Source organism: Hibiscus syriacus, unplaced genomic scaffold (genome assembly GCF_006381635.1).
Source record: "Hibiscus syriacus cultivar Baekdansim isolate YM2019G1 unplaced genomic scaffold, ASM638163v2 tig00111783_pilon, whole genome shotgun sequence".
Taxonomy (NCBI): Eukaryota; Viridiplantae; Streptophyta; class Magnoliopsida; order Malvales; family Malvaceae; genus Hibiscus; species Hibiscus syriacus.
The window spans coordinates 3,858,814-3,876,942 of NW_024063178.1; the positions used below are offsets into that span (position 1 = coordinate 3,858,814).

The 18,129-nt window shown below is 38.1% G+C and overlaps 1 protein-coding gene and 1 pseudogene across 1 annotated transcript; both read left to right on the forward strand.

The window, feature by feature from the left end:
• The first annotated feature begins 1,581 nt into the window (after positions 1 to 1,581).
• Positions 1,582 to 5,099, forward strand: LOC120170642 (uncharacterized GPI-anchored protein At1g61900-like). The gene is made up of 8 exons (XM_039178567.1): positions 1,582 to 1,872; positions 2,681 to 2,860; positions 2,947 to 3,552; positions 3,646 to 3,891; positions 4,023 to 4,034; positions 4,269 to 4,412; positions 4,551 to 4,595; positions 4,703 to 5,099. Exons 1-8 carry the CDS (start codon positions 1,803 to 1,805, stop codon positions 4,777 to 4,779), a joined length of 1,380 nt encoding a protein of 459 aa, XP_039034498.1. The 5' UTR covers positions 1,582 to 1,802; the 3' UTR covers positions 4,780 to 5,099.
• A 5,948-nt stretch (positions 5,100 to 11,047) lies between these two features.
• Positions 11,048 to 18,129, forward strand: part of LOC120170583 — a 31,808-nt pseudogene continuing 24,726 nt past the window's right edge.

Here is an 18,129-nt window from a genome sequence, read left to right on the forward strand (position 1 = left end):
GGGTTTACCATTCTTTTACTTCGGCAACCGGTACACATGGGAATATTTCTACGACATGTATGATGCTCGAGTGTTGGTAGAGTAGCAAATATGGGAACCAAAGGCACCAAGGACCGAGCTTTTAATTGTACTAACGGTGATGTATTCACATGGAAAGCCGTATGGAAGAAACTGTGTGACATATTTGATCTCGAGATCATTACGTTCGAGGAATCCAAAAACTTCGATTTCGTTGAGTTTATGACTGAGAAAAGCAAAGTTTAGGATGAGATTGTAGAAAAGCATGGATTATACAAGACAAAATTGAAGGAAATTACATGTCTAATGGCTCTTAAAATTGTGTTGCATTTTGGGTTTCAACATGTGTGTAGTATGAACAAAAGTAGAGAATTTGGGTTCTTTGGGTATGCAGATTCTCTGAAAAATATTCCTCTGTGGGTTGAGAGACTGAGACACATGAAGATTATACCTTAATTTCTTTATATTTTGATGTCACTTACTATTGTTCTTCCCAACCTTAAGACTTCATACATATATACTGATGGAGTCAATTGAATAAATTTAAAGTTTTTATGTTTAATTTATTTAAATAAAAAATCTATTTATAAACATTTTAATATTTATTATTTTACTCATTAAATAAATTATGTCATGTTTGAATATAATATAATTTTTTAAAATTATGAGTTTGGTGGGCATTTGGGTCATAAGTTTGGTTATCATTAAACCCAACGAGCTCAAATTGTGTTCCATATTTTGACCAGAACTAGGCTAAGACATAATATGTTTTGTTTTGTCTTGTCTCAACTGTCAAGCCCAATATTCCTTTTTACCGAAAAAGTAGTTCAGGTACACAAAGGAAACCACCGCCTTAATAACACTCAACTACCCATCTTGTTCCACATCACAACCCCAAACACCATTCACACTAGTAGCAGATTTAGAAATTCACACCAGTAGCATATCTAAAAATAAAAAAATAAGGGTCCAAAATCTTTATATTTTATTCTAAAAAATTTGCATATATAAATTTTCATATTTTTTTCTATTCTTATTAATAAATTAAACTGAATTTAACATTTTTCTCAAAATAATAATATGCAATGACTCCCCTAAAGAGCCACATACATCCGCCACTGATTCACGCGTTCTAAGAAACATTACCCTCCCAATTCCAGCTATAAAATTAATATCATTATTTATAGAATATAACGAGGATTAAATATACAATTTTATTAATTTTATTAGTTTGAAGATTATTATTTTTAACTAACATTAAGGAAATATGATTTAATTAGTATTATTTAAAATTTTAAGTGATCTAATTGAAAAAAAAAACAAAGTCAGGTATAGTTTCATTTAAAAATAGTCACGAGTATAATTTACCTAATAATATAAAAAAAATTAAATTATAAGATCAAATATAATTTAGATTCATAGAAAAGACGAATTGTGAACTAAGCAGGAGCCAGGATGGGACAGAGACATAAAAGAGAAAGGGGAGGGAAGAAAAGCCATTGATGGCGTTTAAATGCTTAGTGGGTGTGTTAATATCCGAGTGTTCAACGTGACTGTGGGGTCTACTCTCTCAAGAGTACAGCTATTTTCATTACTCCTAACTCCCTCCCTTCCCTTCTCTTTTGGTTTAGTCCCTCATTCATGGCTTCTCCGTGTCCTCTTACATTTTCTCACTTCCGTCCCTAATTCCTTAACAACCCATTGTTTTAACCTCTTTTCCACTTTTAGTGTTTTTCTTGTCTATGTTGTGTTGTAACCGTTTGTTTCATTAAAGGAAAGAAGACATGAACGCTGGGGTGTCCCTCAAGTACAGTTTCACCATGTTCCTGCTTGAATTGTTCATGTTTTTCGCCTGTGAGTGATTTCAAACCCTTCTTCCCCGTTTCATTTACTTTGGGTGTTTCTCATATGTGCATGATCTATTTGTTTTACCATTTGGTTCATTGTTGTCAAAATTGCTTCTTTCTGTATCTGGTCTTAAAGAAACGAATTCTTTCTTGGATTTCAAGGCTTGTAAATTCTGTGCTTTATGTGGGAAGGTTCTTGATTGAAGACAGTGCTGTGTTAACTTGTTAAACCTTTTACTTTCTTGCATTATGGGTGCTTTGATTCTGATATATTGTAGGCGCTTGTGAAAGTTGATGTTAGTTAATAGTTTGCTAGTGACTTACTGTACTTTACCAGAGTTTCTGCTGACAATTACTTGAAATTTCAGTGTTTGAATCTGAGATCTCTTGACTACTTGTAAACTGTCTATTCTGATGTTAGGGTGAAACTGGGAACAGACATAGCCTATGTTGGTTTGACACTTCTCTTGAAATACTTGCGTCGAATCTATGTCCGGATATATGTATGTACTACATAGTGATATGAACCTCCAAATATATAGACAAATCAAGGAAAAATCAAATAAAACAATGTTCCAGTAACATAAGCATGTCTTATCAATGACATTGTCGTACAGACCCGTGCTAAACCGCCCTTTAAGGCGCAAGTATAGCAGTTCACAAGTCCTGGATGAGTTTAGGATTTTTATGGGTTTTCTTTCTCCAAAGGTTGTAGATTACCTTTTGTTGCCTTTGTGTAGCATCAGTGCAAGACTGGAAATTTCACATCTTACTTCTCCCGGTATCTTAAACTCCGATCCATGCCTTCGTTTCAGGCTTCCATGAATGTTTATCCAGCCCACCAGATCATCGTAATGGTTATATGTTAACAGACGGGACGACGGATGCTTTCTTACCTAACATTACTCCAACCGCAGCTCCTCAGCCATTTCTTCCTCTGCTTGCACCTTCTCCACTGTCACCCTTCACAACTAGTACTTCTCCTAAATTATCAGGTATGTTTTACTTAGTAGGGTAATTGGAACGCGAAAGCTATTTGGATGTAAGTGTATGATTGCGGTTTCTGCTTGGCCTTTTGTAGGACTTTGTATGTTAAATTTCACTGCTGCTCAAAGCTTGATAAGCGTCACCTCGATTGATTGTTGGGCTGCATTTGTTCCATTGTTGGCAAATGTAATATGTTGTCCGCAGCTACGTGCTACTCTTGTGATTCTTGTTGGTCAATCAAGTAAAGAGACTGGCGTTCTCGCTCTAAACAGAACCCTTGCCAAGCCTTGCCTCTCGGCTATTGAGAATGTCCTGACAGGACAGGGCGCTGGTGAGAATCTCAAGCACATTTGCTCGATTCATCCATCAAACCTTACTGAAGCATCTTGCCCTGTGAAAGACGTCGACGAATTCGAGGACACCATAGACACTTCTGAGCTTTTTGCTTCATGTGAAAAGATCGATCCCGTGAAAGAATGTTGTGACCAAGTTTGCCAAAGTGCCATATCGGATGCTGCAACAAGACTTGCACTGAAAGCTTCTGATCCTCTGAGCATGGATGGGCCCCATGTTTTACCCGAGCATTCGACAAGGGTAAACGACTGTAAAACTGTCGTCCTTCGGTGGTTGGCAAGTAAACTCGACCCTTATCATGCAAAAGAAGTTCTCAGAGGACTAACCAATTGCAATGTCAATAAAGGTGAGTTTGGACTAAAGCATAGATGCATACATCTGTATTGGCTTCGTATTTAAGTTATTTTTAGATTTATTGTTTGGTCGTCTTGTGCTTCAGTTTGCCCTCTCGTTTTCCCGAACATGAAGCACGTGACAAACAGCTGTGGAAATGGGATAAGCGACCAGGCGGCTTGTTGTGATGCTATGAATAGCTACGTTTCTCACTTGCAAAAGCAGACCCTGATCACCAACTTACAAGCATTGGATTGTGCTACGTCGCTCGGGTTGAAGCTCCAGAAATACAATATCACTAAAGATGTTTATAGCCTATGTCATATATGCCTCAAGGATTTCTCCCTTCAAGGTTGGTTTTCTTGCTTTGTGCAACCATGATGAGCAAACTGAAGTGATCGATTTGAATTGGTATTAACCCTTTATTCTTTTCGTCTCCATGATCGATTTTGATTCCGATTGCCAACAACTTCTATGCATCAGTTGGAAGCCAGGGTAAGATTCTTCTCCACTCGGAAATTGTAGCATAAATTTGGTTTTAGATACTGGGAATTTGTTCCTATATGCATCTCTTATCTTTCACCGCGACTTCTAATATCTTTAGTTGGTACGTGAATTACGTTGAAACACACTGTTTGGAATCACGTGTACCGCATTATATTATCTATTCCTCTGGTCATTGACGATTTTAACATGTCTAAATAGTGTGTTTCTTTCCGCTGCTTTTAGCATCCGGATGCCTCTTGCCAAGCTTACCCTCTGACGCAACGTTGGACAAGTTTTCCGGGATCAGTTTCATTTGCGATCTGAACGATAATATTCCCGCTCAATGGCCCTCTATGTCACTACTACCAGCTTCATCATGCAATAAAAGTATGTACCCTTGAGTTCACCCCTAGACCCTAGTTCGAGTATTTCATATTACAACATGATTTCGAATTACCTTGATGTTATTTCCCTCACGGCTCTCGCCGTCATTTATTAATTTTCACCTGGATTTCTGGCGCGCAGCTGTAAGAATTCCTGCACTACCAGCAGCAACAAATGCTCAAAATGGTAAGATAAAGACCTTTGACTCAAATTTGTCAATGCCGTCTGGCCATGCAGACTCGAGCATTGAACTGATTCTTGGCCTCTTTGCATCTTCGTTCTCACTTTCGCAGGTCTTCACACTGGATATGCTGCGGTTTTTCTCCTCGTCGCATCTTTGATGGCCGTAACGAAGCTCTTACAAATATAGTTCGAGGGTAGCCTAATTCGATCTTTTCCGAGATCCCCATCATGCATACAAAGCTGAAGATAACTGGAAGCAAGTCTTGAAAGAAAAGGTTGTATGCTATGATACTGACATAACTCTTGGTTTATTAAAAAGATTAAGCAGAGACCAGAGGTGGATTGAAGTTGATGCGTCTGATCATATTTAATTCACGATTCTTGCAGGGTTTTGTGTAACAATATGTTGTAAAGTAAATAACATGGGAGAGAAGACAGACAGATATGCTGTTTTGTCTTGTATCTATGTGTGTATTCTCAAGTATAACATGTAAATTTTGATTGGTAGATAGGATTTTTACTCGGCAAATTTCTTGAACTTCAAAACGATCTATATGTACGTATAAATCATTTTTTTTACATCAGCCTAATTACCGGCTCAAATCTGACACGAAACATACTTAAAATACTTGTATCAAACTAAAAACGTGTGTATCTACTTCACGGATAGTTTAATTTTGATGTATTAAAATATCATCTAAATTGTTGGCATTGTTTTTTATCATGCCAAATCCATATTTAGGAATCAATTAAGATCGGATTCTTACAACACTGATACTTCAGGGATTTAATTAAAACATGTTGAAATCTAGTGACCAGTTTAGACAATGGGAAATAATTTAGGGACTCTTAGTGCAATTAACCCTACATATGATATAAAGTTAGTATGGTTAATTCGTCTATTCATTTAGCAGTGGTGGACGTGTCCATCCTGAAATTTAAAATTTCTATGTTTAGTTCTTTATTTTTATTGATGAGGTCAATCTTAAAATTTTAGTTGTGCATGCTCTATTAAAAAAAATTTGTTGCTAGCCTATACCTGCCCATTTTCGAAAAAGTTTCTGAATCTACCACTTCATTTGGCCATAAAAATGGTTGAGAAAAGGATGAAGAATAGGTGCTAAAGTAATGGATGCTGCCTTACAGAGAAAACCAGCATCAATAATCACTTTACATAATGTACACACATCGGTAAAAAGAATCACCGTAATGAATTGTTACTTTTTGAAGTTTTGGGTTCGAGCACTAGAAATGTTAGGGTATGAGCATTCAATGTGTGATTGAGATTTATTTTTGAACATATATTAACTTGTACTTATTCCAATTAATTAAAAATATATATATACGGTATCTATTACGGTATGGCAACTGTTATGGTATACTTGATCAACTAGCGTCATCAATTTAGTACTATGTGCTTCTCACCATTTCCTAGCTATTTAGTATATCTATGTATCCACCATAGCTAGGAACTCTACAACTGCTAGGTGAAAGCCATAGATTCTCAACAGGACCTAAATCAGCCAATCTTGATCGACTCCATGCATGACCACCACCCACCAACACCTGAATCAATTCATGGTGTCGACTCGAGGCTCAAGCGAGTTTTGTCGGACGACGAGCTTGTTAACTATGAAAACAACATGGAACAAACAGAACAAAAGAGTATTGAGCTATGATTCAAGACTTTTTTTATACACTGGTTGAGCAGCTATTTAAAGACTATGGCTCTAGTCTGTTACAACCGATTAACTACTTAACCACCTCTAACCACTACATAACTGAATGTGGTTTAACATTTACCCTGCTTCTTACAAACCTCTTTTTGCTCAAAGACACAATTTACTTTTGAACAAATCAAATTTAGCCAAGGGAAGAGGTTTAGTTAGTATGTCTGTAATTTGGCTACTGGTTGGAACATAATTGATTTGCACTTCATGTGCTGCCACATTCTCTCGTACAAAATGCAAATCAAGCTCGATGTGCTTGCTTTTTGCATGCAATATGGGGTTGGCAGCCATAGTTACTGCACTGGTATTATCGCACCATAGCTTAGGTTCTTCAGGGAGTGCAATATGCATCTCTTGTAGCACAGCCTTAATCCATACAACTTCAGAGGTGGCATACGCGAGACTCCTGTATTCAGCTTCTGCAGTGGACCTGGAAACTGCACGTTTTTTCGAACACCATGACAGCAGGTGGTTCCTGTTGTACACACAGTATCCAGAAATCGACTTTCTGTCATCAGCATCTCCTTCCCAATCAGAATCCGAGAAGGCATGGAGTGTCACCAGCTTTTGTGCTTGAGCAGGAAACCAGAGGCCAATTTCCAGTGTTCCTCGCAAGTACCTCAGAATGTGCTTGACTGCTAGCCAATGAACCTCAGTGGGCTCTTGCAAGAACTGCGCAACTTTGTTGACAGCAAACGAGATATCTGGTCTTGTATGGCAGATGTACTGCAGTGCCCCAACTACACTTCTATACTGTTGAGGCTTATGTAACACTTCTCCATCATTCTTGCTAAGTTTGGTTGTGGTTTCCATAGGGGTGGATGCTGAATTCACACTTGACATTTGATTCTTATGTCAGTTCAGTAATAAATTTTTTTTGACTGAGGAACAGGCAATTATCCGATCGGTGTACTTCTATTCCAAGAAAGTACTTGAGTTGCCCGAGATCCTTTAGAGAAAATTTCTCATGCAGGGCATGAACTATTCGATCAACCTCAAGTTGAGAACTGCCTGTGATGAGAATATCATCCACGTACAAAACCATGTACACCACTTCACAATCTTCTTGGCGAACAAATAGTGAGGAGTTGCCCTCGATGATTTGAACCTTAAGGTGAGCAAGAAGTCTCTTAGTTTGAGGAACCAGTTTCTTGGAGCTTGCCTTAACCCATATAGTGCCTTCTTCAACTTGCACACTAAGACAGTTCCATCATTGGACTGTTCTTCAAAGCCAGGAACCTGTTGCATATATACATCCTCACTCAGATCGCCTTTTAGAAAAGCATTGTTGACATGCACCTGTCTAATTTTCCAGTGACACGAAATAGCCAGTGAGATTAGTATGTTTACTGTGAAAAGACAAACTACTGGACTAAAAGTGTTCATAAAGTCATAGCCTGGTATTTGAGAATACCCCTTGGCAACCAGTCTATCTTTCAACCTCTCAACCGAGCCATCAGCATGTTTTTTTACCTTGAAGAGCCATTAGCAGCCAATGGTTTTCCTACCAGCTGGCAACTCTACAATGTCCCACGTATTGTTGCTAATAAGTGCATTATATTCAGCCATTACAGTCACCCTCCAATCATCATCTTCGAGAGCAGCTTGAATGTTACCAAGCACTGATTTGCATTGAACTGTATAAATTTTTGGCTTAAAGATCCCATGCTTGCTACGCATTACCATTGAATGAGTATTGCTTACTCGATTTGCTAAAACAATTCCTGAGCTTTGAACCTGCTCAGTAGAGACAAGATGATCTTGCTCATCAGAGACCGATTGCTCTTGTTGAGAAGATGCATGCTGCTCTTGTTGAGAGAAGACACTAGCAGAAGATTCATGGCCAGTAGAGCCAGATTCAGTATTTATTGAATGCTCTCCAGAATGTGAGTGTAGTTCATTTCCTGTAAGTGGACTGGCACTGCTTGCTTCAACTCCTTGATCAGTACTAATATCAGTGTTAGTATATGACCTTGGCACAAGTCTGGTATGCTCGTATAGACTGCTAACAACTGGTACAGCCCTAGATCGCACACCTTCATCACCATCTTTCTTATGAGTTGCTGCTATGTGAGTAAGGGGAAAAATGTGTTCATTGAACACTACACTTCTGGACACATAGATCTTGCCACGTTCATCCATGCACTGATAACCACAATGCATTGGTGAATACCCTAGGAAAACACAAGCCTTGGATCGAAAGTCCAACTTGTGTGTATTGAATACTCTAAGATTGGGGAAGCATTGACATCCAAAGATCTTGAGAAAGTTGTAATCAGGAACTTTGTCATACAGCTTCTGATGAGGAGAAATGTTGCTAAGAGACTTAGAGGGCATTCTATTGATAAGGTATACTGCACTAAGAACTGCATGAGACCAAAAGGTTAGGGGCATTGAGGCTTGTGCTAACAGAGTCAAGGCAGTTTCAACTATATGCCTGTGTTTTCTTTCTACCACCCCATTTTGTTGAGAGGTATGTGGGCACGATTTCCTGAGTTGAGTGCCAAGTTTACGTGTAACAGCTTCAAGAAAACGAAACTCACCTCCATTGTCAGTTTGCAAGGCAAGAATGGTTGTTTTAAATTGATTTGAGACCAAGGCAGCAAATATTTCAAAGGACACAACAACTTCACTTTTATTCTTTAATAGATAAACCCAACTGTTTCTCGAATACAAGTCTACAAAGCTCACAAAATATCCGAAGCCATTAGAAACAATAGGAGCAGGTTCCCATACATCAACCTCTACTAATTCAAATGGTTGTTTATACACCGTTTGAGACATAGGAAACGGCTGAGTTTTGCACTTTCCCATCTGACAGGATGCACATACTTCACACTTATCTATATTTAGTCTCTTGTTGAGAATTGTCATCACTACCTCAGCTGCTGGATGTCCCAACCTCTTATGCCACAACCAGTATTCATTGGTACTTCTTACAGTAGTGTTATTTAGTGTTGTTGTGTCTTGCAGGGTGTGACAATCAAAGCTATAGAGTCCTCCATCAAGCTTCCCTTCTACCAGCATGATTCCTGTGCTTTCATCCTTAACATAACAAGCATCTTTGTGAAACTCAAAGAAAACTGAATTAGCTTGAGTAAATCTCGAAACTGATAGGAGATTTTTATTAATGTTTGGAACATGCAGAATGTGATCAAGTAAGAGATCTCTAGAACCAGTCTTTAAAGTATTTGTACCAATATGTGCAATTGAAATGGTTGAACCATCTCCTAGATGAACCTTACCACTGCCAATGTAGACTTGTTTGCTTGAGAGTGCAGAAGTAGTGCCAGCCACATGGTGATTGGCTCATGAGTCAGGAAACCATTTAGCATGGCTCAAATGACCATTGGCCACTAATGCATTGACCTGTGCATTATCATGTGGCTCAGTATCAGCTGTTTATTCATCTTCAGCGTTGTTATTAATGAAAAGACTGTAATGATAGTCAGTTGCATGAGGAAAACATGAGCACATGTTCGCATGCATGGTATTAGACGAGGAGCTTTGCTGAGTAGTTACACCTTTGAAATTCTGGTCAAACCTGTGCCAGCACCTGTCAACTAGATGGCCTAACTTTCCACATAGTTGACATTGCTGTTTGGGTCTCCCCTTATACTTGTTACTAGTCGTGTTGTAAGACTTAGTAGACCCACGAATTTTGTACTGTTACATGTCCAAACCCTGATTAGTGTTGTAGCGTGTGAAGTTGACCCCTATTGGGAATCTTGAGGAGTCATCAAGGCGAGATTCAACATCAATGAGGACTGATACCACATTGTCGAGAGCAAACGATTCTCTGCTCGCAGTAATTGCAGCCACTGTTGGTTCATACTCAACTGGAAGACCATTAAGAATTGTGGCTATGTGATCAATGTCGGAGATAGGATTGCCACATGTGGCTAAAAGATCACAAATTTCTTTAATGGCCATGGTGTAATCTCTCACAGATTGAGAGCCTTTCTTCATTGATCTAAGACGACAATGTAAAGCCATTATTTTTGGGGTAGATAATGTTGAATTCAGTCTGGTGATGGCATTCCAGACAACAGCTGTAGATTCAGCACCAACCAATTGAGGAAAAATGTTGGTGCTAACAGTGGAAAGAAGCCAAGGAACTATCTTGCTTGACATACCGTAGATAGGTTGGATTAACAACCTGCTCACCAGCATCATTAAGGGATATCTTTGTTGGAACCACCATGGAATCATCAAGAAACCTTCGAGTCTGAGACCTCTGATTGTGAGAATTACTTGTTGTTTCCAAAGAAGATAGTTGGAGTCAGTTAGACAGACATTGACTCTTTTATTGGCAAAGGTATGAGAGCTAGCTTCTGTCAGTTGCTCATCCTCAGCCATCATCGTCAAGCCTTGCACCATGACTTTTCTTCAAAGGAGACAGAAACAAGAAAGCAAGAAATCGAGGACTGCGCACAGCAATAGCCTATTCAGGATATAAAAGCGACTGATACCATGTTAACTATGAAAACATCATGGAACAAACAGAACAAAAGAGTATTGAGCTATGATTCAAGACTGTTTTTTTATACACTGGTTGAGCAGCTATTTAAAGACTATGGCTCCAGTCTGTTACAACCGATTAACTACTTAACCACCTCTAACCACTAAATAACCAAATGTGGTTTAACAGAGCTTTCATTTTGCAAGCGTGTACGATTGGCTTCATGGATTGAACTCTGGCTCCTCTTTCGCCTGGATGGACCTTCTGTTTTTATTTATATGATCAACAACACCATGTCTTTATCCACTCGTGTATTTTGCGATCATCTAGGCAACCTTGAGCTTGCAGCCGCCTCTCGGCAATAGCGGCATCCAACTCCTCGCGTACGGCCTTATGGTACTACATAAATATAATCCCTTCTTTTTCTCTTCTTTATATTATGCCCACCGGTGGACATACACAAAATTTTATGTTAGTGGAAAGTCCCTGCTCATGGTCGAGCTTTCCTTACGAGGAAATATGAACTTTTTGCAGCTAGGAATGGGAAGTGCAGTCGAGACATTATGCGGACAAGCTTAAGGGGCTCACAGATAATGTTAGGTGTTTATCTTCAAAGATCAACCATTGTCCTTGCTCTAACTGGGATCCCATTAGCGCTAGCCTATGTGTTCTCGAAGCCAATCATGATCTTACTCAGCGAATCCAAGGATGTTGCATCCGCAGCCGCCATTTTCGTCTACGGTCTAATCCCACAAATCTTCGCCTACGTCTTCAACTTCCCGATCCAAAAGTTCCTCCAATCCCAAAGCATCGTGAATCAGAGTGCATACATCTCGCCGCCACGCTCGCGGCGCACATACTGTTAACTTGGCTGGCTGGCGGTGTATTAGCTTGGCCTGGGGTTGATTGGTGCATCTCTGGTGCTGAGCTTGTCATGGTGGATAGTGGTGGCACAGGTGGTCTATATCTTGATGAGTGAAAAGTGTAGGCTCACGTGGGTTGGTTTGGGCTTACAGGCCTTTTCCGGTCTATGGGATTTTCTCAAATTCTCTGCCAGTTCGGCCGTGATGCTGTGCTTGGAGATTTGGACATGCAGATACTGGTGTTGGTTGCTGGTTTGCTGGACAACCCTGAGCTTGCATTGGACTCACTTTCTATATGGTAAAGAAATTTAATTATCTAACCGAAATCTAATGCTTTATATTGATAATTAAGGTAATCAATGATCCTAGTTTGTCTTGTTAGGCAGAAACTCCACCTTCCATTGCTAGATTGCTTGGATTAATTAATTAATTAGGTGTGGAGATTAAACCCTTTCTTTTCTAGTAATTCCATGGCCTTTTTCTTTTTAAATTACTACTTTGCGTTGTTAATGACAGTGATAGTGTTTATACTCATACAGTAGTAAGATGTCTGCCGCTAGAAGGAAAGATGAAAAGAGATGGAATAAATTCTTGCCCCAGATTTTCTTACTATAATCAGACATATATGTATATATTTTATTTTTTATCTTCACTATTTGTGACGTAACACATCTAAAAATGATAAAAAAAATCGTACGAGATATGAGTAAATTTATTTATTTAATCGATCATGAATCAATTAATGTTGGTTGAAATGATGCAGCATGTCAATATCCACCGTGATGCTCATGGTTTCAGTTGGGTTCAGTGCAACTGCAAGGTTCGTCACTTTCAGAAGTGATCTAGTTTTCCTCGTCAATAATTCCGTTTTCACAACTATTTTTTTAAATGATTTTAACTGTATTATCAATTGGACTAATTTTTTTTAATATTTATTAGGATTAAATTGTAACAAATTGATTATGTAGACACCCGTTTTTGTCCGGGTTCAAAGTTCGTTATATTTTTATTATTTTTATTACTATTAATTATTTTATTATTATTATTATTATTATATTAACAATTAATTTACATGTGCAAGCCCAGCAGTACAAGCCCACCGGGTTATTTCCCAATCCCATTACAAATGACACAACCCAGCAACCCGTTTACAAATACAAGTCCATACCCAATGACCCGAACCGACCCAGTTGAAGCCCAACAGTTGATCCAGACCCAGTACCAAACCCACTTGGGCGACCCGAACCGGCCCAAAGTCAACAGACCCAAGTAATTAGGGTTTAACCCTAGGTATCATCCAGTCACTGCCGCTTGGCCTTCCCGCTTCCACCCAGTCACGTTTGATGCACGCGCCGACTTTTGAACGCCCAGACCGGCGCATGAGACACCGACAATGATTCCCAAAGACGTCGTCGTCACCAAAACCTGTAAACTATGTACACAAATTGTCCATTTACAGTTAATCAACAACCAATTCAGAGTAACCCTATTTTTAAATAACCTATAATCCCAAAAAATTGGGGATTTACTTACCATGTCAATAAGTCCCATAACCCTACCCCCAGAGATATCATCATCTCACCAAATAAAGCAGAAAGAGACCATAAAAACAAAAGAAAAAAGGGGAACATAGCAGAGAGGATTCGGAGAGCAACCAAAGAAAAGAAAAAACGAGGGAAATAAAACGAAAAAACCGAAAGGTCTTACCTTTGGAGCCATCACCACTGGAGTTTCACTGGACCAAAAGCCCTTTGTTTCTAAGGTAAGGGTTTCGTGGCATAGGTTTGGTTGTGGGTAAAGGGGTTCGGTTTCTAGGTTGGGTTTTTTAGGAAAAGGAAGGATGATGGAGAGTCGAGGCTCTGTGGTTGGTTTGTTTTAGGTGCCGAAAGATGTGCCGCGGTGGGAAACGTCGTGTGTCATCGACCTTGAATTTGGGCAAAGGTTGAAATGAGAGATGAACCGATGTTTGGCCTTGAATTTGGGCCATTTATGGTTTGAGTGAAACGATAACGTTTCGATGGGGAAGGGTGTCAGCGTGTTTTGATGAATGGGTAAATTACAACATAGGTCCTCGTAACTTTATAATTGTCCTCGCGTTTCTCACTTTTTAGGGACAATTACATTTTAGGTCAATAAAGTTTTTGTAATGTTTGTAATCTGGTCACTGTAATGAAATTTCATTATTCCATTTTTAGCTTCTATTTTATTTTTGTTGTAATTTAATCCTTATTTGTTTTCAAATATTTTTGTGTTTATATTTGTGCATGGACCATCCTACTTTAGTTTATTTATACACATGCAATATATTTTCTTGTTTGTTCATTTTAGTCACTAGTTATTGTGTAAAGGAAATGCATGTTCTATTTATGTTTGTAATCCCTGTACTTTGGCTCTATATGCATTTTGGCCACTGATTTTAACTTTGTGTTGACTTTACTTTTATTTCCCGTTTAGTCCTTGTTGTTTTGACCACTTTAAGTTTTAATTCCTGTAATTATTACATAATAAGGTATGTAATTTATATTTCATTATGTTTTAGTCCTTGATGTTGCTATATGTGAAATTTGATATTTTTTTACTGGCTCTCATTTTTTTCATGTTTATATTTTGGTCCCATATTTAGGTGCACATTGGTATTATTGTTTCCACCTTTTATATATATTTTTGTTTTGTTTTATAAAATATGTAAATGGAAAATTTTATTGTGAGAGAAATCTACGAAGACATCTCCCGACTACAAGGGAAGGTGTCTTTTCGAGGATTTTTCACATAAATTTTACTTTGTATTCGATAATTCTCTTTGTTCCACGTTTATTTATTTTGATTATTTTCAACTCTTTTCCCTTTTGTTTTGTTTTGTTTTATGTTATTTTATCTTTACGAAAATTACAAAATAATGTCTTTTGTGAAGGGAATCTATAGGAAAATCTCCTAACTGTAAAGGAAGTGTTTTCCCGAAGATTGTTCACACAAAAGGGCATTAATTATCCGAAAATTGACACTTTTTTAATAAAGTCAAATGAATAAAAGGATCTTAAATTAAATATATTTTCGAGTTTGTAATTGCCAATATTTAAACAACATATAATCATTTAGGTATCAAAATTTGGGCGTTGTAGGGGTGCTCACCCTTCCCCACACGTAATCGACTTCTGAACTCTTAAAACGAATCTTTGGTAAAACACATACCATTTTTTCTCGTTTAAGGTTTCCAACCTACCTAACCTAAAGGTTGGTGGTGACTCCAAAATCAAATTGTTTTCAAAAGTGTATTTCATTGCCTTCCCCGGAAACCAATTTTTTTAGTCTAACAGATTCCCCAAGGAGACGTTATGACAGCTTGACGACTCCACTGGGGAGTTAGAGAGTCAAGCCATAAACGATTATACATTGTTTTTATATTTGGTAATTACAAATTTAAATTGTATTTAATTTACAATCCTTTTATTTATTTTGAGTTTCAGCATACCATGCATTTTTTAAACTAATTGGTTTTTGATTTTATTTGTCTTCAGAATTGGACAAGTTTTGAGCATGTGAAAATTTTGTCTGATGTCTTGTTTGTAAATGTTTGTGAGTTTCTCCTCACACACAACACGCACATTTACATAACATAAGCTCACTTATGAGCTTTGTCCCTTCTAAGTTGAGGTAAAAGCTTAGCCTACGCGAGATAATTTGTTTCTCTACGCGGGTTTTAGCAAGTAACCTTTGGGGTTCATATACCTTATGTCTACGTGAGATAAATTGTTTCTCCATGTGGAAATAAGGGAATGTATCCTCTCAAATTGAACTCGATCCACATGAACCTATAATGGCCAAGATTGAGGGTTTGGTAGCCTAAGGGTGAAACCGCATTCGTAGATTGATCTCTCTTGTAAAGATGAAAACTCTTTTGGATGAATGGAACTCTTTCTAATATTGGTTACTTTTGGAAATTGATATCTTTTGCATTTACATTATGCACTGCATTTATTTAAATATTTTCAAATTTTTTTGCATCTGCTTTTGCATTCGCATTTTGCATGGTATTCATGTAAGCATTTTTACATTCATTAATCATGGAATCATGGGTTTGTCTCATGGAGAACTTTGAGGAAGTGCTTCTAACTGTACAACTTCGTTCACACAGTAATGAGAATGGAAGCAAAATTTGAGAAACTGAAGAAAGAACTGAAAGAGAGTTTGCAAAATAAGCAAGCAGATAAAATGGAGTATGCGCAAAAAGCCACCATGGATCGTATCTTGCAAAACCAAAATGACCTAGTCGACCAAATTATAGAAAAACTGGCTCAACTCAACCAAGAAAGAGGCAAAGAAAATATTTTCTCGACCTGTTAAACCTCTAAATGTGTTATGGCCCATGCTAATCCACCGATACTTATTTCACCCCACAAGCTTCCAAGTCACCAAGCAGGCTTTTTTGCCATTAAAACTCATACAACTATGTTAAATCCTTGGGGTAATTCTACTGATAATAACATATTCGTTCCTAAGGCGATGAGAAGAGCCGAGAATGAAAGAGCCAAGAATGAGATCCCTGAGAACTTAAAATATTGGTGCATAAAGGCCTTCAAAGGAATGAGAGGACAATATCTCACAATGAAATAGATGAAACCGAACTAGTCTTAGTTCCTAACTTGGTGCTTTCGCCCAAATTCAAGATGCCCGACTTTGAAAAGTACATTGGAACCAGTTGCCCTAATGCCCATCTCACGATGTTTGTTTGAAGGATGACTGGATATACCAACAATGATCAGATGTTGATCCACTGTTTCCAAGACAATTTGATTGGACCGCTTCTAAGTGGTATAAACAACTGAGTAGTACTCAAGTCCACTCCTGGAAAGATTTGGCTAGTGCCTTTCTAGGCCAATACAAGCACATGACTGATATGGCCCCGGATTAACAACATTGAAAAATATGGAGATAAAGAGTGGTGAGAGCTTCCGATAATATGCTCAACGATAGAGGGATGTTTCATCTCAAGTGCATCCACCAATGACTGAAAGAGAGTTCGTCACTTTGTTCATCGATACATTGAAGTCTCCATATATCAACCACATGATAGGGGTTACCACTAAGAGTTTCTCTTACATCGTCATGTATGGAGAAATGACCGAAAGAGCTATCAAGAATGGTCAGATAGGTGGCACTCTCCATACTGACATTGAGGAAAAAGCTGAGATCATCCTAGTGGGATCTTATCTAGCTAGTCTATGGACCAGAACTTATAATGTCTTCCACAAAAATTGATAACTCCGTAAAAAGACTCAATTTCTTATCTTTTCACTTAAGTTATTGCACGTCTAAACAAAGTATGCATAACATTTTAGTTGCATTTAGGTTATATTTTCTTGTGGTGGATAAGTTTTGGTTCGGAAAGATTTATTTGGTTTAATTGATGTTGCTGAGGAGAAAGGGTTTGTGTGGATTGTGTATGTGCAGGAAACTTATAGAGGAATAGCATTTCAGTCGCGACAACGTAATTTGCAAGGGCCAATGGAACAGAGAAGAACGTGAGGAGCAGATTTATCTCACCAAGGCCATGTTTATCTATAAAGTCTGAAGCGGATATGACAAAATCGCCTATGTCACATGCCAGTTGGATGACCTCCTTCACGTGTAAGCAAGCCCTAAATATTCTACAGCCACCAATCGTCTTTCTTTTTTAGTCTGGACAAAATAATAACAGTTATTTAAGGAATCTCCAATCATGCAAAACCCTAGGAGATTCATCTCTATAATTATTCAACCGTAGCCGCCAAATAAAAAAGAAGTTAAAGAGCTTTACTGAAGGTGTGAGCGAGAAACTGCAGTGCTTTCCCCCGTTTAATAATCGACCTTTCTTGGAGTCCTCTATAGCCTGATTATAGTAGAGCGGTGGTCAGGTCTCGAGAGATGCTGATCACCAAGACAGGTGCGGTGCTGATCAGAATTGTCATGACAGAGTCCCCTGTTTTGGGAGTCGTTCTTCCTTTATTCTTAAATTCTTTATGTTTGGGGTTGTATTAAACGATGATACTTGGATGACTTTTTGATAGCACCATGACTGTCTTACTTGGTGTTAATCTTTGTTTTGACTAGACAATTATTTTCTGCTTTATGAATGATGAATTATGACTGTTTTGTTCATTATTTGAATATTTTACCTTGATACTGTAAGAGCTTCGAGAGATTGCCTGGGGTCATGGTAAAACATGTATTAGTAATGTAAGAGCATCAAGAGATCGCCTTTTGCCTAAATATTGATTCTTATATTCAAGAGAATTAAGATAGATCTATGTGGACAATGGAATAGATTCGAGATGGTGATGTTCTAACTTGTCTACCTTAGATATAAGGTGCGGTTTCAATCGACTAAAAGAGATAACGCTATAGTAGGATAGACAACGACTATAGCTCATGCTTAGAGGTATTGCTACAACAACAGTTTGAAAAACCAAGGGTTGTAGTTAACGCTGAGTAGTATTGCCATAGCA

What these genes read in the sequence shown, in the direction of transcription:
- LOC120170642 (XM_039178567.1), top strand. Translation starts at nt 1,803, where the DNA reads ATGAACGCTGGGGTGTCCCTCAAGTACAGTTTCACCATGTTCCTGCTT. An exon ending in CAATTGCAATGTCAATAAAG is followed by an intron (nt 3,553 to 3,645) that starts GTGAGTTTGGAC and finishes CTTGTGCTTCAG; the next exon opens with TTTGCCCTCTCGTTTTCCCG. An exon ending in AGCAACAAATGCTCAAAATG is followed by an intron (nt 4,596 to 4,702) that starts GTAAGATAAAGA and finishes TCACTTTCGCAG; the next exon opens with GTCTTCACACTGGATATGCT.